Source organism: Mesitornis unicolor, unplaced genomic scaffold, assembly GCF_000695765.1.
Source record: "Mesitornis unicolor isolate BGI_N332 unplaced genomic scaffold, ASM69576v1 scaffold45051, whole genome shotgun sequence".
In the NCBI taxonomy this organism is placed as follows: domain Eukaryota; kingdom Metazoa; phylum Chordata; class Aves; order Mesitornithiformes; family Mesitornithidae; genus Mesitornis; species Mesitornis unicolor.
This window is the reverse complement of record NW_010166613.1, coordinates 11,181-36,252: the sequence shown is the minus strand read 5'-3', so window position 1 is coordinate 36,252 and position 25,072 is coordinate 11,181. Positions and strand designations below refer to the sequence as shown.

At 43.1% G+C, this 25,072-nt stretch overlaps 1 protein-coding gene across 1 annotated transcript; it reads left to right on the top strand.

The window, feature by feature from the left end:
* Nucleotides 1–24,350, top strand: ESYT3 (extended synaptotagmin-like protein 3). Its single transcript, XM_010195019.1, has 22 exons — nt 1–36; nt 895–1,029; nt 1,602–1,678; nt 7,119–7,185; nt 7,784–7,873; nt 8,948–9,003; nt 11,527–11,647; nt 12,414–12,587; nt 13,115–13,197; nt 13,620–13,668; nt 14,310–14,399; nt 15,252–15,314; nt 15,413–15,481; nt 16,119–16,184; nt 17,351–17,437; nt 18,280–18,429; nt 18,960–19,402; nt 20,589–20,678; nt 21,201–21,332; nt 22,737–22,842; nt 23,386–23,435; nt 24,314–24,350. The coding sequence occupies exons 2-22, from the start codon at nt 931–933 to the stop codon at nt 24,348–24,350; spliced, it is 2,199 nt and encodes a 732-aa protein (XP_010193321.1). The 5' UTR covers nt 1–36; nt 895–930.
* The last annotated feature ends 722 nt before the right edge of the window (nt 24,351–25,072 follow it).

Genomic DNA, 25,072 nt, shown 5'->3' with positions numbered 1-25,072 from the left:
TTCCCTGATGTTGAGCGAGTAGAGTGGCTGAACAAGGTGAGGCCGTCTGCTCTGAGCTGCATCACAGCACAAACTCTGCCGGCCAAGTCTGAGAAAGTTATCAAGTCCCTGTAATACGTCTCAATCATGTCGGTGTTTGTACTTAAGTCTTGGAGCCACTTAAGTGCTGAGTTGACACTGAGATTTTCATGAGAGCCAAATGTGTGCCTGGGTGATAGGTTTGATGAATTTCACCACAACACTTTATTCCTAGATTTTTTAATTTAACAAAAGCAAGTGTGTGTGTGCATATACATGTGTATATATGTATGTGTGTGTATTTATTATTATTTTAGCAAAAATAGTGCATCTCCTCTTAGCAGAAAGGTTCCCAGAGAGCTCTGAGGCAGGGGGTCCCATCAATAGGTGTAGTCAAGCTCTCAGTGGAACTGGACTCTGGGATTCAAAGCAAAGCAGCTGAACTTGCAAATTAGCAAGTTACCAAACTATCCTCTTTTTCTTTTTAGCAAACTTTCTTTTTGATGTGAAAGCTCATCTCACTCCTCTCTAAATAAACCTAACTCCAGGGAACTTTGTGACACTTTGAAGTAATTAGGAGCTGTTGTGCTTTAGAGATTTTAACCCTGGGCTTTGCTGGCTCAGTCCCTGTGGTCAGAAGCAGTGAATAGACCCTTTGGTGCTGAAAACTCACTTTTCAATTCATAAAACAAATTTCCTTTTTGAGGAACTGAGGTGGATCTTTCCATAAAGATGTTTTAAAAGCACAAATGTGACTTGGTATTTTAAAAGGGCAGACATTAATAGCCGGGTGTTTGTGATACATGTGTCTGTTTCTCAACAAAAGTTACCTTATACAAGAATCTTCAGTGTGTTTCTGCTTTTGCTATTCTTTAGGTCCTTGTGCAGGCTTGGCCATATTTTGGGACAATAATGGAAAAGACATTTAAAGAAGTTCTTGAACCAAAGATCAGAGCAAAGAATGTACATCTGAAAACATGCACCTTTACCAAGATCCACTTTGGCCAGAAGGTAGTGTGAATCCTTTGCAACGCTTGCAGTTCAGCCTTTTCTGAAAAGTTCAGATGCAAAGGGGAGAGCGTGTGTTTGGGTGTCTGATGTTCGGCTCTTTAATAACACTGAGTGTTTAACAAAATGGTATTGGTACAACACTGCTGCCTCCTTTGTTCCCTCCTTATGTTGGCTTGAGTGTCTTCACTGTAAAGGAAGTGCCATATAGGAGACATATGTCTGCATACACATCCCTTCCCACCAGCTGCTAGTATCATGGGACTGATGATAGGAAAAGGGGCAATTACCCAAATTTCCTTCTGTTACACCCTTTCAATGGGAGTTCTCAGTGCTTCCTAAGGCTTGCAGCATGGGCAATTTGCAACCAGCCCTGTATTTAAGGACTGCCAAGGCTGTTCATGTTATCTCTTTAAGGGAAAAACTTGCGTGGTTTACTCATACTTTACATGCAGTTGAGCAAAGTCTTTAATGAATGCTGCTGTACTTAAATTGATTGAAGTGAGTAGGGCTTTTCACTTGGGTTTAACTTGAAAGATATTAACTATGTTTTCTCTTTTTTGTCTTTATTTCAGTGCCCCAGAATCAATGGAATAAAAGCGTACACCAAAGAAATTGATGGAAGACAAGTTATCCTAGACCTGCAGATATGGTAGCACTGCATCACTGATTATGTAGCTGGTTCTTAGCTCACTGCCCCTTTGACACCTGTGTGTGAGTTGTCATGCTGGACTGGACATGTGGTCCACTAAGATCAGTGTGAAGGGGAGAGATCCTTATCTTATATAAACCTAGAATGATATGAGATAATCTACTATTTATTTTTTAATTCCTTCTCCTGAATTAATCCTCTTGTTTTATTCATCATTTGTTCTATGTGCCACCCAGCACACTTGCTTTTTTGATTACAGCTGTTCTCTGAGCAGAACACTGCCTCTAGCTCTATTAACAACAACAACAAAATTAGATAAAACATTTGATACCTCCCAGGCTGCTTTGAATGAGTTTGTGTGTTTTGTTAACATTGGAGCCACCGCAGAGCTCAACTCTCTCCTGGTTTAGCCTGAAGAATGGAATTACTGGGGGAATTACCACTTGCATGCTGCTGTAGCTCTGTAAGTTCAGTGGGCGATGGAGCTGCCTAATTTAAATGGCTTTTCTTCATGGTAGTGCCAGGAAACAGCAGTGTGAAGTTATGGAGTGTCTTGGCAACAGCACAGAGCTGCTCAGAACTGTGCCTGCTGCTTAATGTGACAATGGCATGGCAGCATCCCCAGCCCTGGCCCAGCACCCTCGCTCCCTGCAGAATGACATGCTTGATTTTCAGCCAGAATGTGTTGTGCTTCAGTGCTGTCAGGGAAGTGCTCTTTGTAATAGCTAGACCAGTTTTAAGGCCTTTGGCAAATCTTTCGTGATTTCCACTTTGAGATCGAGGGATTTGATGCCTTTAAGGCTCTGCAGGAGGTTGCTGCTGTACTCTGTTAAACTACATCTCCAGGCTGCTTCTCGCACATACTCAATTTTCACTGTCTTTTAACAATCAGAGGGATTCCCCCACCTCCCCGTTCCTGTCCCCCTGGCAGACCCATCAGCACCTCCAAACTGGCCAAACACTTGTGTTCCTTATTCTGATGATAAGCTAACCTGAACTGTCATCTGATAACACAGGTATTTTCTGTGTTACAGGAGTGTTCAGACTACCTTGTCTCTCTTAGATGATCTGTTCTCCTGGGCTGTGTTAAGGACCCAGCTTCTCTTATTTTAATATATTAACATCAGTTTCTGCGACTAAGCTGGGTGTTGTGCATTGTACAGTGTCCACAGGAGTGTATTTCTTCTAGGAATAGGGAGAAGCAAATCTATCATGATGCTTAGAGAAGATGGACTTGAGCTGCCCCAGTGTGAGGCTGCTGTCCTTTGCACTCCCTCTCAGGTGCTGCATGCTGGTGAGGTTTAAATGTCTGGATACATCCACAGACCTGCATCGTGGCATCACAGCTCTGGAGAAGAGCAGTGTCCTGTGGATGCCAGTGTGGTACACTTTGCATTGCTGAGACTGCAGTGACTGACTTCCCTCTCTTGGGTTAGATTTCAGAGAAGCACAGCTATGTTGCAGTGGACATTAAAAGATTAACATGTCTGCATGTTGTAAACATGACTCCTTTGCCTTGGTGCTCGCTAGCTGTAATTTTGTGGGAGTTCCCATGCTGGTGAACCCACGTGAGTGTGACCTGCTGGCTGGCTCACTGGGGTCAGCTGCTTCACGCAGGGTGGTGTCAGCACTCCAGCCTTGGCAGCAGCTCTGCCCCGCTCCAATGCTGAGTTACCCTTTGTGTCGGTCAGTGTGTTGCATCCAAAAGTCTCAGCAGGCTCTGTAAATGCTTCTTGCTTTCAGTCTTACAGCAGTATAGGGGGAGGGATTTTTTCCTCCAGTTTTATCAAGGAGGCAGCTGGTCTCTGAAGCACAGATTCTTTGACTTGGCCGGGGAAAAACACAAGAAAAGGGCAGGAGTAGGAAGAAGCTTTCCCTCTTAACCTTCCTGTGTTGTCTGTAAGGAATAATTTCTGTAGTTTCAATAGCCACTTGTAGACATACGGTCCATCGAGTGTTTTGTTCAATCTGTTTGTGCCCCTGATCTCCGTAACATGATGCATGGCTGAGCTGTGGTGCAGGTTTGTGCCATGTGAAGCAGAGCTTCCTTTCCTCTGTGTTATATTTGTGATGTGACACCACAAATTGCATCATTTTCTTGGAAACTGTGAAAAATAGCATTTAAAGGTCTCTTGTATGGGGAGTAGCTATCAGCAGAGCCAGTGATGCAGTGATCTGGTACTGCATGGGATTACCAAAAGAAACTTGAGAAACTGCTTTAATTAAATCCATTAGCAACAGCTTGCATGCCCGTAGCATGTAAGGAATGGTTGTGTAGAGCACTGTCTTATTACTGTCTTGACTGTCCCATGTGAAAGGACTATACTTGACTTTTTGGCAGGAAAACCAAGGCTCAGAAGTGAGACACAGAGACCTTCTGGCAAAAGCAAGGAAGGCTATGAATCTTTTAGAATCTTTTGCTTGGTCCCTGAGATGATGCACCCAATTGGTGAAAACTAAGTTGTGTAAATTTTGTCACAGCTTGTAGGACTGAACAGAAATGTTGAGATAATCACTGCTTACTCTCTTCTGTACGAAGTTTGTCATTTATCTGTCTAAGATCCTGGTGTCTGTATTCTGTTCATGTGTCTGCTTTCCAGCGCAAGTATGCCTGATCCGCAGCTTTCACATGACAGATGTGAAAGTACACCCAGAAAGTATCAGGGTTCTTGCAGTAGCTAAATGAAATGTGAGATCCCTGCCAGATTGCGATTTGAAATCCCCAAATCTGAAATATGAGATCCCAGCTGGAAATAAGAACTGTCAATACTCTGGGATCTCCAGACAATTTGGCCTAGATCTAAATCATGAATCTGACCCCTGAGCATAGGGAGCTGACAGTTGCATTCTCTGAGTGCATTGATGTCAAAATGTTCTCAAAAATGGCATTTTTCAAAATGGGAACTTTTCAAGTGTAGCCACTTGACCTCCTACAACTGCTTTTCTTCCCACCAATTCTGCAATTGCTCGAGCTGGTGTGCAGTCATGTAATCATTGGCTATAATCATCAGAGTTTCAAAGTATTTGAGGGCACTATTACCTCCCAGGATAATATCTTGCAATTCAATTGCTTCCTATTTCCTTAATCTGATTTAGTACTCATAATAATTTCAAATGGAAATACTTTGAATTTTAATTTCCATGCTCTTCTCTGGCATTTACAGTCCATGAGGTGTCATAGAAGAATAGTGTAATAATATGTATTTAAAATATGTCTGCATTGCAATTTACTCTTAAAAGAGAATCTCTCAACTTCCCATCTGGCAAGTTTTCAAATCTGTAAAGACAGTCTTTGTCATCTAAAGGTATACGTAGACATTCAGATTTGTCAGATTTGTCAGGATGTGCACTTGTAGCACCCCTGCGTTCAGCCAATGGATTGCCATTGTATCCTAAACGCTGGGCCCAGCTTTTCCACCCAAGTACAGAAGAGATGCACTTGTGCAAGCTTCTCCAGTTCTCATCCATGGCACAGGCATGCTTATCTGCATTTGCTTGTGCAATATGGTTTAGGAGAGAAACGAGTTGTTCTTCCACCCCTCACAGGTGGATAAATCATGGTCCGGCAGAGAGGCTCAGCCCTATAGGCTTCTGAGCACAGCCTCATGCTTTTTGAACTCCAGGCTGAAGTTTGGCCTGGATGTGCTCTGTCTGGGGGAGGACAGCAGAGAGTACAGCAAGATTACGCTGCACAGAGGGAGCAGACAAAAGCACCGGCAACTTGGACTGGAAATGACGAGTAAAACTAATGAACAGAGACTGCACCCGTCCTAGCAGGCACCCTGGTATGGGGGTGATGCCTTTGTGAAGCAGAATTAAGATAATTAAAGGCTCAGGCTCTGATAAAAGGGGTTAAAGCTTCTCTGACATCTAGGTTCTTAGAGACTCTTGCATGTATTGAAGTGTTACCGGAGAAAAGAGACAGCCAAGACTGTGTGGGAAGAGTTTTGACTGTGTGGAAAGGCATAAAGGTTCTAAATTGAAACACCACAACTATTATTTGTTGTGTTGGACACTGGCAACAGCTGAATTAAATCCTCTTGGATTAATTACTGCAAATTGAGGAACTCATTTTGGCTCCTCATTTAGATTTTAATTGAGACAAAGCTTTATTAGCACCCAGTGTAGTAAGCTGTAAGATAATGTCAAAATTGTAGAAATTAATAAATGTGAAAATAAGTTTGTTTAATTATGTGACTAGCTTATAAGGAAGATTGTGTTAATTTTGACATAGCCTGTGAGGTTGGTTATTTGAGAAATGAGGGTGCTCTAAAATGAAAGGCTTTAATTGGTGTGTTATGAGCTTTTTAAATTCAGTTAAGGGACTGTAAACAAATATTTGAGAACTTTGATTTCTAAAAAGGAGACCAATTCACAGGGTTACACATTCTTGGTAGGTTTTTTCCAGGGGGAGGAAATCTGTGTATGTACAAATTACAGTGTGAATTAGTGACAACTGCAGCATCATTTGCCCATATATATATATATACACACACATGTGATCAGAGCAAAAATCTTGTCCCATTTCTTTGATTATGGGGTGAAATCATGCATGCAGGCGGCAAGCACAGCACATTCATTGTGCTGCGGTACCTTTACACCCTGCTTTACCTGCAGGGTGTGTGTGTGTCTGCATGTAGAAAGCTATTTCTGAGAGGACTGAAAGGGAACTTGGTAGCTCCCTTCAATTGTTTTCTGCCAGAGGCATCAACAAATCTGCTGGGTTCTGCTCCCTGGGGAGTGGCTATTGGTTTTTGCATAAGATAATGTTTGTACTTTAATAAAAGTCTAAGGTGGTTTCTAAACTGTAGAAGTACCACACTCGGCATTCGTTTTATGTAATGCCTGATGTTCTCCATGGCAACTGACCAAAATCTGATCTAAGTCCTTGTCCTTTAAGTCAGCCTCAAGGAAACCAGGTTATTTTTAGTGATGAATTTGTCTTTCAAGTGGGCTTTTCAGCTGTGGGCAAGGTGAGGTTCCCATATGTAATGTCACGATGGCTCTGCATCAGCTTGGGAGCTGGGTCACCAGGTTGTGGGCTGGAATCAGGCCTTTGTCAGAGAAGGGAGCAAGAGGACACTTGGCTTGTTCCCTCTTGTGACTTTGAATTTCAAGTGAGCCTGTTGATCCCCTCCTTGGAGCAAGCTTGCCTCAGCCAACTGCTAGTCTCAACAGTGGAAAAGTAACCTTGAAATGCAGGTGTTGCCTGGACAGTTTGCAGATAGATCAATATCCCAGCTGACTGCAGGGTTTCTCCTGTGAAGATCTGACCCTTGTTCAATGTGCTGAACTTTCCCTTTTCACTTGCTTGAAAAATCCGTCTCTGGCTGTGGGGTCATGTTGTCAGTCATTAAACATTTCATTTTTACTCTGTACACCCCAAGATTTCTCATTGGACTATTACAAACTGTGGAATAATGTGAGAATTTTCTTTCAGTTACATAGGGGACTGTGAGATTCACATGGACATATCGAAATTTAATCTTGGAGTGAAAGGCGTACAGGTGCGTGCAGTGCTGTGGTTGTCTGCTCAAGGCTGTGTGTGGCAGGAGGCAGCATGTCTCAGTGGGGGGGTCATGACATTTCATTGGGAAACCACCAACCAGCAGGCTTGGAATGACTGGCTTTATCTCCCTGTGGTTTGACTGGGGAAATATGATGCCTTTCTTGGAAAGTACCTAAATAACACTTTTAAGGTTCTTAGTGGGACTCTTAAACAGAGTTGGTGCTAGAGCATTGAGCTTACGTGGGCCAGGTTCTGCCACTGGAGCTCAGAGGAGCTGCCTGTTGGTAGAGAACTTCAAAAGAGCCAGTTCTGTCAGGTTGTTCATAAACTGGTTTAGATTAGATCAACAACCTGTTCATACATAATAGGCAGATCGTTCCATTGTATGACAGGATTGCAGACTCCACAAACTTGGAAAACATTGCCCAATATCAATTGCAATGGTTTGGGCAGGAGGGGGTATTATTATTACTAGATTCTAAATAAAATTACTTCAAGAAGGATTTTAAAAATTATCACTGAAAAGCTTACAGTGTTGAAACTGCATCCTGAGAGTACCTTCAGGCTCAGTTTCTCTTGATCTCTTCTGTTTGCAGTTGTATGGGACACTGCGGGTGATACTGGAACCTCTTCTGACCGAGGCACCTTTTATTGGAGCGGTGACTTTGTTTTTTATGCAGAAACCGGTGAGTCAGTTGAGAACTGCACTCTGCTGCAGCCTTCTCGATACTTGACCTGTCTTAATGCACGAATAGGTCCTCACTGGGTGACACAAGCTGTCCATCACTGGTAACTCAAAATGCATGGCTGTGAATGCCTCACAGTGCAGGTGTTTGAATAGAAAATACCTGATTGTTCGAAGCTTCTCTTCAACCCCAAGAGGATGGGAATGAATTTGGCCTATTCACTTGTACTAGAGCCTAAAAAGTTACTTCAGCCCAAGAATGAGAGGACTTTCCGATGGTGACAGCACAGCAGCCATTTCGTAGGCCTTTGCTGCAAGGTCCCTGGCAGGCGGATTTTAAATCTTCCCATTCATAGGTTTTAAATGCAGTCATCTTGGAGACCTTCAGCTATGGTTGTGCTTTGAAAGCGTGCCTGTTTAAGGTCATATGCCTTGTAGTTGAATTGTGATTTAATAAAATATGAGAAACCATCTAGTCTTGTAAGAACCAGATATCTTACAGCACACAGCTTTGTTTGCTTGTGGGTTATGCTCTGCTTGAGTTCATGGAAGTCATACATTTTTGATCTTGAGTGAGGTGGTTTTGTGTTTAGATGTAGTAGTAGTATTTTAGCACATGGAAGAAAAAAACCTCTGTTTATTGTGTGACTAGAAATACGGACTTCTGAAGTCAGGTGGTGTTTGTAAATACATCTGCCTCAGGGCATAGGCCAATCCCTAAGTGAAAGGGTGAGGATACAACTTCAAGGTCTAGATAGAGCTGTCAGATTTACTATGCATGACTGCAGGGCATCTGCCAGTGGCCATTGCTAGGGACTAAATGCTGTCTTTCCCTGTGCTTGCAGAGTAAGTCCCAGTGATACCCTTGTTTCAGGTATGGCAGGTAAAGTAGATAAAGGAATTGATACCACGTGTTGGTTTTAATGTACAGATGCAGTCACTTACTGTGCAGGTTTTGCTGTCTTTAAACAACTGGCTTTGTTTCAGAAGTGTTTGCTTCCTCTTTAAATTCTGTATTTGTTCTGAAATAAATTTTAATGGTCCTGTATCATTTTTCTCCCTGATCTTGTTGCAGCACTTGGAAATCAACTGGGCAGGCATGAGCAACCTCCTGGATGTCCCAGGCTTTAAGTGAGTGTCTGCTTTGCTTCACTTTATTCTTCTTTAAAAAGCTTTGGAAGCTGGGATGGCTTTCTTCAGAATCATCAAAGCCATTCTCAAGAGTGTTGTGTAAAATGTGTTGTGCTGATACTCATCCCATCATATCTGGCTGTGGAGTTTGCAAAACCTGAGGAGAGTGCTTTTTACGTTTTGCCAAAATTGCTTCAGTCGCTTCATTGCATTTGGGATTTAGGATGGAAATAGTAAATCCCCAAAATTACAATAGTTTATTAACGAAAAAACAAGCCTTTCTGTTTCTCATGTGCCAGTTACTTGCAAAGGTAGATGAGGCAGATCTTGGTGACTGGCAGTCTGTGCGTAGGCATATTTACCTTAAAGTGGAAAAAGAGTCCCTCTGACAAACTGAAATACAATCAATGAAAAAGAAAACTGCTACAGGTTTATAAGGAGAAGGGTTCTTCTCTTTTTGTGTAATCTGCTCACCCTTTATGTTCTTCAGAAAACGTAGCTCTTCCCCAATGCCTCCTGGGTTGAACTTGTACATAAAACTTGCACGGCAAGGATGAAAATCTCAATGGAGATTTCAGATTTCAGTACTGTAAGTTTAAAAATGTTTCTCCAGATTGGATATTTGCTTTTACCTTGTTCCTCAGTGTAAGGAGAAGATATGTTACACAAGAACAAAATATATTTGATTACTCAGCCATTGCCTTTCTCTTTTTAAATGCAAATGCAGACACTTCTGCTCAACATTCTTTCCCTGCAGCTCAAGGTTTGCAGACTCATAGGAAGTGGCTGGGTGCTTTAGGTGCCAGTTTATGCACTAAAGGACCTCTGAAGACCTTTGATGTCCAGTGAGAGGAAACTTTCTTTTTTTTCTTAATTTGAGGCCAAAGTGGCCTTTTGCCCTGAAGTTTGCCCAGAGAGCTCTGGTTTTTATCAGAGGAATTAATCTGTTCTTTTCTAATGTGGTTTCCTTAATCCGTACAGGGAGGAGGTATGTAGGTGTTCCAGCGTACAGCCTCTCATATAATTAAGTGCAAATTTGGTGTCCTAAATTTTCACTCCCTGGTTCTCTCACAGGGATTTGAACACAGAAACCCTTGCTTGTTCATCAGCTCTGCACATGAAAGCTGGGAGCAAAACATCCCTGATGGTGAACAGGCTGAAGTACAGGTTGAACAGGAGCTCTACATTTCAAATGAATTGGGCTTTCTTAAGAGAGCAAAGACACTGGATGCAGTCATAGAAGCTGTGTTTAGTTGGGTGTACCCTGAGACTCCAGAGAAGGGACAATTCTGTGACCTTCCTATGGGGGTTTCTTGACAGGAAAGCCAGCAGCCTGACCAAAGGCTTTCAGGCTCCTGGTTTCACATTTGGAGGAGGAGAGGACTTCCCTTCAGTGTGAATCCAGCCTTGTCTGTGAACTGTGACAATTTTATTGCAGTCTTCTCTGAGAAGCTGAAAATTACAGAATCTCAGAACGGTAGGGGTTAGAAGGGACTGCTGAAGCTCATCCAGTCCAACCTCCTGCCAGAGCAGGATCACCAGACCAGGTCACACAGGAACACGTCCAGGCAGGTTTTGAATGTCTCCAGAGAAGGAGACTCCACAGCCTCTCTGGGCAGCCTGGTCCAGTGCTCTGTTTTAATTAGACTGGAAAGTTCCCTAAACTCCAGGAGAGACAGTAGCCTCCGTTCAGCCAGCGTGATCTCCTGTGCACCAAAGTTACTTCAAACAAGATTTTCCTTCTTAGTGCAAAATATACAGAATCTCATGTTTTGCTTGGTCTTCTATTTTAAAAAAGCCAAACTAATTTTGTCTTGAATGTGGCTGGCTTCTCCTTCCTTTCCGCAGTAAGGTCTCAGCGTGTGGCCAGGAGCAGACAGCAGTGTGTGCTGTGGCCATGTTCTGAGTGTGAAAACAAACTACCTCAAGGGCTTGAGCTGCCTGTGAAATACTGAAAATTCTGGATTCCCTCCTCACCTTGTCCATCTCTAGTGTTGGCATTGCCAAGGAAACCCAGAAGGCACATGAGTTCGTATGACTTGTTTGGGTGCATTTATTTACAAGCTGCTGGAACCAAATTCACATCCAGCCATGGGCTGGAACATCCCTGCATGCAAGCGGCCACTGCACTGTGCGTGCTGCAAACCAATGGCGATTACATGCAGAACATGTAATGTAGGGAATAAGATGGAAAGGGATCTTGAGAGGCTGCCCCATGCTCATCTTCTGCTCTGCAGCAGCTCAGCTGGACACAAATTGCTGATAGGAGACAGCCTAACCCTCCACAGTGATCCACATCCACCCTCAGTGATTGGTTCTGGGGTTAAACTGTCCTCTGCATTTCCTAATGTTCTAAGCTAAATGTCACAAGCATAGTTTTTTTCTGCCTATGTTCAAGGCAGGTAGGCAGCGTGATGCATTTTACAGTGCCCGTTTCTTGCGCTGTGCCTCATTCTTTCCTTCTAACTGAAATTGTGATGGATTGTAGAGATTTAGCTTGCTTTTCTTTCCCCCCACCTGCAGTGTAATGTCAGACTCGCTAATTCATGACTTCATTGCTTCACGACTGGTTCTACCAAACAGGATCACAGTGCCTCTGAGAAAGAACATGAACATTGCCCACTTGAGGTTCCCTATCCCACATGTGAGTTTTTTGATTTTGGTTTTATTTCTCAGCAAGGATGTTCATCTACCTGAGCGTGCATTTGCCGCAATATGGGTTTAGTGTCTTATGTTCCCGTGTCAGCTGTTTCAACCTAGATTATAGGCTTTCTGTAGATAATATGTCATAAATATAAAAGCAGATGTTGGATAGTTCATAACTGGGGTGGGAGATGGGACTGGGGGGGTCCTACACTCTATACGTGGCACAAAAATTCTGTTTAGACACTGAGCTCATTTACCAATTTAAACCTCTAGTCTCAATTGAGAAGACCACAGATCTCATTAGAGAAGGTAAATACATGAGCAGTGAGTCTTGGGCTACTTAATTTTTTAATGGCCACTCCGCAATAAAATAAGAACCTGCCAGTGTGTGCTTGCTTCTTCCTTCAGTCAGTGGGAATTGATCTTTGCTCTACACTTGCTTTGACTGTGCCTGTAATTCTGCCTGCATATGTATTTTTGTGATTTAAAAATAAATTGAAGAATATTTCCTACCCAATTATCTAGACTGGATTGCATATCTGTGTAAGGTTGTTGGGGGTTTTTTTTTCCCCTCTAGGTAAATAGCAAAAAAAGTGTTTTTATAGAGCTGTCATTGGAAGTGTACTGCATCAAAATACCTGTCTTTGCAAAACTGTCATGGTGACTACACTTGCTGCCTGAAATAACTAATTTTAGGAGGTAGCATATTATAATTATCCAAAGATTGCATTTTCATGACCAATTTTCTATCTTATTTTATTCAGGGAGTAATAAGAGTTCATCTGCTAGAGGCTGAAAACCTCGTCCAGAAAGACAGTTTCCTTGGTGCCATCAGGGGGAAGTCTGACCCGTATGCTTTCCTTCGTGTTGGCACGGTGCAGTATCGAAGCAAGACAGTTTCCCGAGATCTTAATCCCATTTGGAATGAGACGTTTGAGGTGCTGAATCTTTTGATCTTTCCACCTGTAGGGTCCACAGCTGTTTACATCCCTGCGCTTGGAGGACCTTCTTTTAGCTGCACTGGAGCAAGTGGACATCCTTGTATCTTGACTGAGGCATTTCTGTCCCTTAAACAAATTCAAATTTACATTGCAAACTTGAAATGTCATTCGGGTTTATCTGATTCACATATGTGGGTTTTTGGAGGTGGTGCAAAGCACTGCTTTAAATATCAATCAGTGCATCAGTCTGTGCAGCTGTAGTCTACCCTAGCATTGATTCTTCTCTGCTTATTAGGAATACCAGTTTGAGGGGTTTAACTTGTAGTTCAAAACCAAGCAAACTGGTTTTGAAATATTTTCACCTGTAATCAATTGTATTTATTATGCAATTAGCCATGAAACAGCAGGGAATGTCCTTAATGTGTTATGCAGCTGTGAAGTGTCATATTCTTGTCTACAGCCTGAGTCTATATAGACCTATGTGAGTGCTTTTTACTTTTAATCAACACCTCTTTCTCCTCCAGTTTGTTGTTCATGAAGTGCCTGGTCAGGACTTAGAAGTGGACTTGTACGATGAAGATCCAGATAAAGATGACTTTATGGGCAGGTAAATTAGCATGACTCTTGCTTGGGGTCCAGTAACCTCTGAAATGGGATGCCCAGATTATTCATACTGGAAATTTAATATTGAAGGAAGCTGTTCCCTTTGTCCAGATATTGATACCAATAATGTTATTATTAGTCCCTAAGTTTGAACAAGGTAGAGGATGGGCCCAGACTCCTGCAAGGAATCCTAGGAAGCCATTAGAAGTGATAGTTGCTACATGACTTGAGATTCACTTCAGATTTATTTTAGTTTTGGAAGTATTTCAAGGGGGAGATTTCAGAAGTTTAGGTGTGTTCCAGTGCACATGCACACAGGTAATGCATAGTAGTTGTTACTTGGAGCATGGGCTTTTTTGGTGGTGGTTTCTTCTCCCCCTAGGAGCAGTATTTTTTTATTTATTTATGTTGCTTTTTGTCTTTCAGCTTGCTTATAAGCCTAGTGGATGTAATGAATGACAGAACTGTAGATGAGGTGAAGATCACAGCTTATTTCTAAATGTGATTGGTGGTGTATGCTTACGTGTACTCATTTGTGCTCTCCCTCTGGTGCTGTGTTGTCTCTGTGTGCCTAAAGCTTCCTTGCACTCTTGCACTGTGGTATTTTCACAAAAAGAAAATACCTTCACTCAGAAAACTTGAAGTAGCCACTACAATAACTTTTACTATCAATTTTTACTACCTCAGGCAGCCTTGAGGTTATGCTGAGCCAGCAGTGTGGTATCTTGTGTTCTGCGTGTACCAAATGCTTAGTGCAAGGCTGCAGATAAAGTTCAGTGAAGTAGTCTGAGTGCTGAGGGAAGAAATGATCAGATCTTATTGTGGTTCATCCTTCAACCCAGCACTCTGCCAACAGTGCCAGGGTGCCTGTCTTGTGCTGCTGCTGGTTGGAAATACCCATCTGCTTTGCATGTATATGGGTATCTTATTTTAGTTTTTTTCTGCCTCGTGTTTCTACGTAGATGGGCATGCTACAATCCAAGTGTCAAAAATGCAAGCTAAGACATTCAAAGTACAGTTCATATTGTCTGCTGTACATAAGTCTCAGAGACTGCAACATATATATAAATATCCTGCCTCACAGTTCTCAAGTTATTCTTTGTTGTCTCCATTTAGTGGTTTCCCTTAAGTAAGACAACAAGCGGACACTTGCATTTAAAACTAGAGTGGCTTTCACTAGTAAATGACCAAGAAAAGCTACATGAGGTGAGTATGTTTGCTTAAAGCGTTCAGGTGCTCTGATCCCTGATCAACAAAGGAGTGTGTAAAATTAGGAACCCCAGGCAAACTCATGGGAGTTTATTTTTGTCTGACAAAGTTTTAATGTGATTTCCCCCTGCCACCCCTCCTGAAGAGGAAGGGTGTTTGCTTGCCCCAGGTCCCTTGGTAGTTCAGGAGTAACACAAATTTGGCAGCTCCCTTTGCAGCAAGTTAAACAAAGCTTTGCAAATTCAGGCAAAGTGGCCTCTCACAGTTCCCTTATTTGCAAATTTTTCCCTTCCCTCTTCACGTAGGATCTGTGTAGGACCCCTGTCTACAGCCTGCACTGGTCATAGACAGATACCCAGCACTGGTGCTTGATAGGGCCATGGTTCCAAATGGTCTTACTTGTCCAACAGAATTGCTTGGATAAAACCCATCTCCCAGGGATGCTGTTTCTTCAGAATCAAACAGAAGCATTTGGCTTCCACTGAAGTGAATAAAAACTTCCAGGCTTTGTTCTGCTGACACTAGGTTACTGATGTTGATGTGTGTGGTAGAACACGTTTTTGGTTACCTTGCTGCACTAGGGCGTCCAACCATGTCTGCACTAGAGAGACTGAAGAACATTAAGGGCAGTGAATTGAAAAGACTTACTTTTTTTCTTACTGGTCTGCTTAAAACTGTCAGCTGTATTGGCTTGTGGGTCTCTAAATTGCAAGCTTTAGGGGAAAGGGGAAGAGCAGCTTAGCTTTCAGAAACTCTCCTTTGAATCTGTGTTGTGCTTTACATTGTTCTTGATGGGTGACCATGCCTACCTTGTCTCTTGTTTTGTTCTGTCTTTTCTGGCCTTCACAGGATAAGAAGGGTCTGTCTACAGCTATTCTGATAGTCTACTTAGACAGCGCTTTCAACCTTCCAGTAAGTACAAACCACATGCAGGCAGCCTTCACTCCTAACCTGTTCTTTTTTTAAAGTCCACAAACTAATTGTTTTTAAATGCTCTTTTACTAATTCAGAAAAACCACTTTGAGTATTCGAATGGTGAATGTGGAGCAAAGAAGATAAAAAATAACAAGTACCTCAAGGTAAAACTTACATTCTTCTCCCATGCCTGCAAAACAACATTCTGGCTTATGCAGTATCATAGCAGCTGAAAGTAGCTGTGGTTAAAAAGAAATAATCTCTCTGCCATCAGAATCTAAGTGACATGGGGTTCAAAATAGTGATTGGAAGCCCACTCCCACCCAGTGAAAGTCTAGGAGGCCCAAGGGGAAATACAGCACGGAAATAGTTGATTGCGTATGGGGTTGTCTTTGTTTTGATTTTCTACTTTGGACAGAGGCCCTCCAGGCATCAGACCAAGTCAGGTTATCCTTTCTGCTGCTGCAGGGGTTCTTTTCTTGCTGAGCTGTTCCAGCTTGACCTCCCACACTGGGATGGGAGGAATACGCTCGTTTGTGGTCACCTTCCTATCCGTTGGAGACCTGACCACCAGAGTCCTTCTCCCTTAGCTTTGGAGGGATTCAGAAGCCACTGTGTCATTCATGCATCCTCTCTCTTTGCTTCTCTTTACTTTTCCCACCAAATACTGTGCTTTGCTACTGTGTGAGTTTTTTAGCAACTTGTTTAACATAAGAGTAGTTGTTTGATATTGCTTCCTGTAAACTATAAATGTATCCTTTTCATTTTCTGCTTTCTTTTTTCCCTTGTATTCAATGACAGAAAATGGAACGAGAACCTTCCTCCTTTGTCCTGCTTACAGTAGGAAACAAGACTCAGAAAAGCAAGGTGAGGCTGTTTGACTCTTCTGCTTTCCTTAAATACTTTCTATTTTAGGCATGACTATCTCCAAGTAGCCCCTAGGAAGGGTAGGACTAGTGAAGCTGATGGGAAGAGCTGTAGTTATGGTGATAGCTGCAGAGGCTGGGAGGTGAAGGTCAGCCAGCTTGTGGAAGCACCGTCACTGAGTTGTGCTTGATTAGTGGGTGTCTGCTCAGCTGCTGTACAGATGCATGGTTTTGTGCTCATGGCCATGAGGTCATGTTGGTCAAGATACCTTCGTTCTATGAAGGCTGAGAAGGAAAAAATTGTAGATCTCTAATCTGGTTCATGCTTTCTCAGGGCAGAGTGTCATTTGCATAAAACTGGCATTTGTTCCTTCACCAGTCTCCTGGCTCCTGTGCAGTTTTACTGATGATTTTTATTTTCTTTTTTTTTCTGTGCCTGGACAAAATGTATCCATATGTCCTCAACTTTCAGCTCCTTTTTCATTATTTAATATTTACTTTTGCCTGATGAATATGTGCAACAGCCGAGCTCTGCCCTCCCAGTAGCTGCCATGTTTATTTCCCCAGAGCTGGATGCAGATGAGAGTGGCCCTGTATGGTTTTAGACACCCAACAAATAGGAATGAATCCTGTTGGCTACACACAAGTGTACAGGACTGGCACCTATTGTCCTTTGTTTCTTCCACAGCCCCCACAGGTGCTTTCCATGCTCTTTCATCCTTGAAGTGTACAGCACTGAAGCTGTGCCCTTCTACTCTTCCCTCAAGCTCTACACCTCTCAAACTGCCCCTTTCTCTACCTTTTCTACCCTTCCCTGCCAGCTTCCTGCAGCTTTGGGAGCAGGCTCTGGGTGCCTGAAGGCTGGAAGCGGCAGCCTGGCTCTCATGTGTGGAGAGGTGGGAGGGAGGGAGCGGTGCCTTGCTGCAGTGAGGCAGGCTGCTGTCCAGGCAGCACTGGCTGGGGCCTACTGCAGCTCACCAGACTTGTTCTTCAGCATTTCCACACCCCACAGGACTTGTTCTGGTTTTACCGGAGAGACTTCACTTCTGCACACATCTGACCTGTAGCATCACTGGATAAAACAAGAGGGTCGCTGTGACCCTCTGAGGTGATCAGATTCTGCTTACAGAATAAGTTAACCTATATGCCACAACCTTCTTGTTGCAGACCTGCAATTTCAGCAGAGATCCTACATGGGGCCAGGCTTTCACCTTCTTTGTTCACAGTGCTCATTCCCAGTCACTCCATGTTGAGGTGAGAGAAAAGCCTTTCCTTTGAATATCAAATGCACATCCGTAGGAATAAACCTCTTTTAGGGTGGATGTGGTCTCAGTGCTCGTTGTTTCTGTGTGCTTGTACTGGTGTCTTCCTACTTAAAAGGTGGAAGAAGCATCTGTTGGTGCACAGGCGATTCTCAGGTGATGCTGGTTTAAGATAGTGTAACCGTTGCTCTTGAGTCACGTAATGCATAATATCCAAGTTCAAAACATGGGACATTGCTAGCTACAAAATGCAAAGGAGGTTTTATACAGGTCTGTGTGTAGTAAAGCTATGAATATTTCGCTGTCAGAAATCACAGCCTTCATAGTTCTCAACCAGAGTCCTATCTCTTCACCCTCGTATTCTGACTCGTTAAGAAATCCTGTGTCTCGCTAGCATACATTGCAGTCACAGCCAGTTTTATGGCTATTCATTTGACCTCAGAAGTGGATTTGAACTTAGGAGGTGTACTGAGGTTAAATAGGCTGAACACTATTACCTAAAAAGCTTGTAAAGGTTTAGATGAGTTGTCATCCCAGCTGCCTGACATATTTTTGCTAGAGCAAGTGATGAAAGCCAAGTAAATCCCAGGGCATAGTTTTTCTGCTAAGGCAGTTCCTTTGCATAGTCAGAGATGGGATTTTTCACTCCAAACATAACTAATTTGCAACTCTCCTGAAATATTGGCATTACCCATTTGGAAGTAGCCATACCTGATAGTATGTTCTGAAGTAAATAAGTTAATTTTGGTCTCTGTCTGAAATACTTTCTTGCTCTACTGTTCCCAGTGGTATGCTTTCCAGTTTGCCATCTAATAAAATCTTTTCCCCTCTTAGATAAAAGACAAGGATCGGGATAGTGTCCTGGGAACTTCAGTGGTATGTCTCTCCCATTTACTTAAGGACCCAAACATGACTCTGGATCAGAGGTTTCAGCTGGATCATTCCAGTCCAGACAGCTTCATTAAGATGAAACTTGTGTTACGGGTGAGTTGTTCTTTGCCGTGTTCACTCGGTTTCCCCAGCGGAAGCATCCGATTCCAACCAGGCAAGAGATGAAAGGTGGAGAAATGGAGCTCTGCTTCACAGATGGGTGGAAAGTAGAAGTGTGGTGAGGTCTTTAAGTGCAATTAATAGGGCATGGTAGACCTGAGAGGTATTCCTGAGGCTTCCTAAAATTTAGTGCAGTGCCATTGCTGAAAGTCTTCTCATAACAATAAAGAGTTGGACTGAGAAAACCTAAGCTGGGAAATCAAAGCTGCTAAACACTGAGAGAGACTGATGCTTAGGAATTGTTTTCTCAGAGTACTCTGGATCCCTGTTTAGACACTGTTAAATACACACACTGTAGGACAAGGGAAGAGAACTTCACAGCTAATCCTTTAGATCTCTTTCATCTCTAATGGCAGATTCCTGGTGTTACATCTTTGTGGTGAAATTTCATATTAGGTGGTAATGCTGCCATTAACCCCAGTGCTTTGGGAGCAGCACTCATTTCTCTCCCTTGTGATTTTTAGGCCTTGAGCGTTGAAGAACCTGATCCACAAAGAGTTAAGGCTGGTGTCAGTGCCCTGAAGCAAGGTCCTATGCATGTCATGGAAAAGGGTGGAAACCAGCAAAAGTTTGCCTCACCACCAAAACCAGAAGTCTCAAAAGTACTTCCTGTGAGCAAAGACTCTGCAGCACCCGAATCCCTGCCAAAAAGGGACAGCAGAGAAGACCTGGATGCAAATGACAGTTCAGCAGCACCTCTACCAAGCGAAACTGTGGCTGGCCTTAATGAGACAGAGCGTGAGCAAAATCCGGAGCATCGCCTTTTGTCGGCGCTGCATACCAGAGCAGCGCTAGTGCCCACGATGCCGGTCGTACAGGAACTGAGGCTTGCACCCAGTGTTACTACACTGGGTTCTCTGCCTTCTTCTTGCTTTGACTTAAGTAGCAGCAATCTGGACCTTCATAAGTAGGTGGTTCTTCTAGCTGAATTGTTGTTCTTTGGAAAGGTTTAAGTCTTATATGTCACTGTTGCATGTAGTTGAGTTCAAGACTACTAAGTCATTTGAAGTCTTGGGTCTCAAATCAACTTGTGAAGAATTGACTTAAGTATTCCAGTCAACAGCAAAGTAAATTACAAGGTCTCTCTCAGATTAAGTGTAAAGTGAATTCATTTCCTTCTCTGGCTTTCCTAAGAGGTGCTGCATGTGTTGGCTTTATATTGCTCAAGAGCCTTTCACACAGAATATCCTGGGTCTTATAATTCTTGCAAATTTAGCAACAGGAGATTGGAAGTCTGAATATCCCACACCCGTTAAAATAATGAGCTCCTGATAAGCATGCCTGGATGCTTAAAGTTTTGGATGCTATGTTTTATCTAACAAGTTTTGAGACTCTCATAGTGCTGTGGACAAAGTTTGTGTGGATGGATGTGCTTGTGTGTCTGTCCTTCCCACAGTGCTCAGTCTGGGGCTGCAAATACTCTGTTCCATTGAGGAGGACGGAGAGACCGATCTGTTTCTTCTGGGGCGCAGAAAGGAGCTGGTAGAAGCCTTAATGAACTGAAGTAATGAAGAAGCTCCATCTCAATTAAAAGAGCATCAGAGCCATTATCAACCTGAACATCAAACCCAGCTCCAGCTGTTCAATCTAGTACTTCTGGATTGGCAAATTCTCTATCTCTGAACAGTGCCTTATTTATAAACCATTTTTAAGCTGTGTTTTGGATTTGAAACCAGCTTAATAACATGCAGAATGAGATATAAAGAGGTCCCATTTTGCATATACAGACGGCCTTGAAGGAGCTGTGTAACATGCTAACCTGTACTTTGCTGCTCCATCTACAGCAGGCCAAGTAGGTGCTTTCTTGGCCTCTTATGCTGTGAGATTGGGAGCAGGTACCTGTACAGAAGTCAGGCGAGGCAGTGCTGGCACTAAAGGGAGTGTTGTTTCTGTGGAGCCTCTGTGGTCCAGCTGCTTTCTAGCAAGCAAACTGTAGGATGCCCAAAAGAGGAACAGTGCCCTGAAAGTTGGTTTTAATTGAAAATGCATCACCAGCTCCTGAAGCTTGTGTCCAGTGTCCTGCTGCTAGGTCTGTGCGTGTGGTCTGTTAAATAGCTGTATTTAAAAGCTTTGGCTGTGCAACTGTCTTACAGCGGGAGTGAAATGCCTCTGGGAGAGATTCAGCTGACGGTGCGGTATGCTTCGATACGGCAGAGCCTCGTCGTGCTGGTGAACGGCTGCAGGTAACGCTGACGTGTGCTCGTGTCTCTCTGTAAAGGAAAGGGGAAGAGCTCTCTGAGCTTGTCGTGCAGCAAAGCTGGGGCAGAACCACATACAGCGTAGGCTGCCCAGCCGAGATGCCTGAGCATTGGCCGACTTCCATCCATGCAGCCTGAGTGAGCCCAGCTCTGGTCAGTGCCATAGCAGGTCTGCGAGAGTGACCAGCAAGGAGAGCTCACTGTGGTAGAGATACTTCACCTTTCATCCTCCCAAAACTTCCCCTGAACAGCACTGACAACTGCTGCGTGTCTTGTCATAGGATTTACATCTATGACTGAATTTGGAAATGTTCATTTAGGTGCCCCGATACTCTCACACTCAGTAGTGAAACCTTTGTTTATCCTCACATCCTTAAAATTTTATTTGCTTATGTTCCAGCTCCCAAGATAAAAACTTGGGCCCATGAACCCACAAAAGTTGGTTCTCATTCTGAGAGAGTCAGTGGGAGAACCTGCCTTGCTTGTAAACTCTATTTCTTTTAACAGAAACTTAGTACCCTCTTCCAATCGTGGAGTAGATCCGTATGTTCGTATATACCTGCTTCCAGACAGGAGATGGACAAGCAGGAAGAAGACTTCTGTTAAGAAGAAAACTCTGAACCCCCAATACGATGAGAAGTAAGGAAGTGTTAATTATGATTGCTGCTGAAATAGCCTCTGTATAATGAAAGTGCTTATGTAAGGTATGCTCCTGTTGCACCAAGATTGTCTGGTGGAAGTTTGCAGGTCTTCTGAAAAAAATGTCACTTTTAACTGTGCTTTGCAAGTACTTAGGGCTGTCCTTGCTCTGGGTGTGGTGTTTTCTGACCCACCCCCCTAGGGCACATCTTCTTCCTGCCCCCTTCCCTCATCCTAGCAGCTGCAAGCTGCACTTGCAGACATTCCCGTCATTGCAGAGGCAATCTTTCCATTTGGATACCTCACAAAGCCGCCTTCTCTGTTCATACTTCTTTGGCTGATGCTTATTCTGACATCTTTCCAAAAGTCAAAGGTAGAAATACAAAGCCTTTTGAGAGTGGACGGTTTGGACGGATGGATGTTGTCAGCGAGACCTGGTGGGAGCAGGGTGAAATGCTCCCTCCTCTTTGCTGACAGTTGGCACATCCAGGGCTTTGCCACTGAGGCGGAACGTGTTTGGTGTAAAACCAAGCACAGTAATGCTTAGACATAGAGCTCTTTTGGGAGGTGGTTTTAATCCCGTATTTAGAAGATTCACATGTGAATACTGGGTCATCCTGGGCGGCTTAGTTTTTCCTATGTTTGGTCCTTTCTGTGTATGTCAGTATAGGTCAGAAATTGAGAAAAGATTTTAAAATACTTCATCTTACCTCTCAAAACACAGCAGAGTTGTGGAATTTACTTCTGCCTGTTCTCATGTAACTCCACTGATGTTAATGCCAGCACAGCTGTTGGGAACAGCATCTCTTTCTTCCTCATCCCCGGAATTGACGTGCCCTGTACATCCTCAATTAAGTGCAATGTGTTGAGCAATACTTAGCTCCAAAACACAGTACCTGTTTTACAACTCTGACTTGAAGAAAAGCTATTCAGGTGGACAGAACCTCAGTGATCTAGCGTGGACAAAACTCACATGACATGAGATGATGTGCGCCAGAGGCATGCGTCAGAGCCATTAAGAATTTAATTGGCACTGGTTTCAACCCTTGTCTTCTCTTAATGTGGTATAGACCTACTATGTAAACTTGGGGGGTGGCTCAGCTATTTCCTCTGAGTAATAAGGGTTGCATGGAAAACACGCTGGTCTTCTATGGAGGGGAAAATTATATTAAATAGCATTTCATCATGGATGCGTGTTTTCCTCCTTCCCCTCTGGCATGGTGAACAGTCTGGAGGTCTGGAAGAGATTTCTTGCAATGTGAATAAAATCTAACTTTAGCATTACCTTTTCTGAGTCTTTCTTCTCTGTTAAAGGTTTGGCCACTAATGCTGTATTCTGGTCTCTGATTCTTACAGGAATTTAATTTTTGACTTAAGTCTCTCCTTTGAAAACTTTGCTTTCAGGTTTGAATTTTTTGAATCTTTGGAAGATGTCAAGAAAAGGACACTGGACATTGCAGTGAAGAACAGCAAGCCATTCATTTCACAGGAAAGGAAGGAGCTGGGAAAAGTAAGTTTAAAGAAGTTGCACTCCTGATTTAATAAGAGCTGAACGGTCTGAGTGATTCCTGTCATCCCGAATCTCAGGCAATCTGGAAACAACTTTTTCTGCCAGATTTTCATCTGAAATCAGGCTGTATCCCTGTGGAAGCTTGTGTGGTCTCACATGATTCGTGTGCCATGCTGCTTCATTTTGGAAGGGTGCTCCTGAAATAAAAACACTTCCTGGGATCCGCTGCTGCCCCTTTGGGGAATGGCTCCAGTAGCACAAACATGAGGCTGTGAAAAGTGTGTGATTAAAACCCAGAATTTGCCAACGGTGTTTTAAACTTTGTGTGAACAACTTTGGTTCTGTGCAAAAAGTGAACCAGAATCACTTCAGTGGTAGATACACTTTCAGGCTGGCTCCTGGGAATGCAGGACACTCGTCTGCCTTGAGCCTGAGCTGCAGCCCCAGCACTTAAAAGGGATCTGACCTGGGAGGGGTGCTAGTGTAGCTCACCAATTTGTATGCTGAATAATACAGGAAAAAAATATAATTTGCTTTTTAAAGGTGCGGATTGACTTGTCGCAGGAGGATTTAATAAAAGGTTTTGCACAGTGGTAAGTTTCATCCCCATACTTTCAAACCCTGCTAATTGCTTTGCTGGGGGGTGCCTGACTGCTGTTGGAGGGCTGCTAAAGGGGCTGGGTATTTCGGTGAGCAAGAATATTTGACCTGCAAACGCAGGACTACCTTGAACTGATCTGGTAGATTTATCCAAGTGGTATGGTAATCCAGTCGCTAGTGCAAAAGCTGTGAAACAGCTTTAATAAGAGGCGTACATGTCAATTACAGTCTTCAGCATATTTTAAGTTACCATAAAAGCCACTGGGACACATAAGTAAAAGAATTATATTTATTAAAGTAACCCTGCAACAAATTTTAACTTGGATAAAGATCTTAACTAAATTAACACTCTGATCAGCAACATATATATAGATATATAAAACTTTAATTACAAAGCTTTTACAAAAACTATTATAATAAGCCACTTACAGTTTTGCTTCAACCTTCCTTGTGGCTCAGACTTAAACTGTCAGCATTGGTCTGAGGCAGTGATCAAGAGCCAGGGGTTTTTTTCCCCTTTTATGTCTGTAGTTAATGGCAGCAGCTCTTCCTTCTCTCTCCTTCACTGGAGCCCAAGAAATGTGGCGTGGGTAGCCCAGGCACTTGCCATCCACGCAGGCAGTGAGCAAGGTCCCCTGGCCCAAATCGTGCCTGTGTCTCACGTAAGGATGTGGCACTTACGGGAGGAGAAAAATGATGCAGCCAGAGTTCCTGGTAAAGAGCTGAAGTTTGAGGCCGCTGCTGAAGCCTCCTTTGCCGTGCTGCCCGTGAAGCACAAGCAATAAAGCAGCCCAGGTTCCCTCCATTGTGCAGTTAAAAGGTTAAAGAATGTCTTAAACTACTCTGATTACTTCCTGTGTCTGTCTTGCAGGTATGAGCTGACAAGGAGTAGACGCAAGAAAAACTGATTTCTTCTCATGTACATATCTCTTTTGTAATTAATGTGTTTTGAACAGTCACTGCAAATTTGAAGCAGTCTCCAGCTCAGGGCATGTACATTTAATGACCCTACCTGGAGATTAGTTCTTATTGGGGGAAAAAAAAACCCCAAAAACAAAAAAACAACCACCAAAAAACAACCAAAACAAACCCCCCACACATTGGGAATAAGCTGTCTTCAAATAATAAATCCTTTATTTTTGCTGTTTCTGGCATATCTCCCTCAAAGACCCCTGAAGTATGAATATTCTTTTAAGGAAGTGTCGTATCTGGGGATATTTTAGACTGCCAGGTAAGTGTCATTGCTTTGCTCGGCAGTCTCCTTTCCCCAGGATCCTATTCATGTTGTTTTAACATGAAAGCATTGTACTTTAAAAAGAATAAATTTTTAAACAGCATTCTTCATCTGTAGTGCTACAGAACCCGTTGAAAGGAACTGTTTAAGACTCTTAACAGCAATTGTTTCCCGAGAAACTTAAGAAATTGGTATTCCACTGTTCAAAGCTATCTTAGCAGATTGTGGCTGCAGGTGTGTATATAATGAGCTCTCAGAAGCAGGGAGATGAGTTTGCCAGGGTGTCATTAAGGTTTTAGTTCGTGACACCTTAACATGTTTTGGTTTTTGTTACAGTACATTTCAAAATCTTGTAAACCTCGATAGTAAAGCATTCTGCCTGAGGACCAGCAGAGT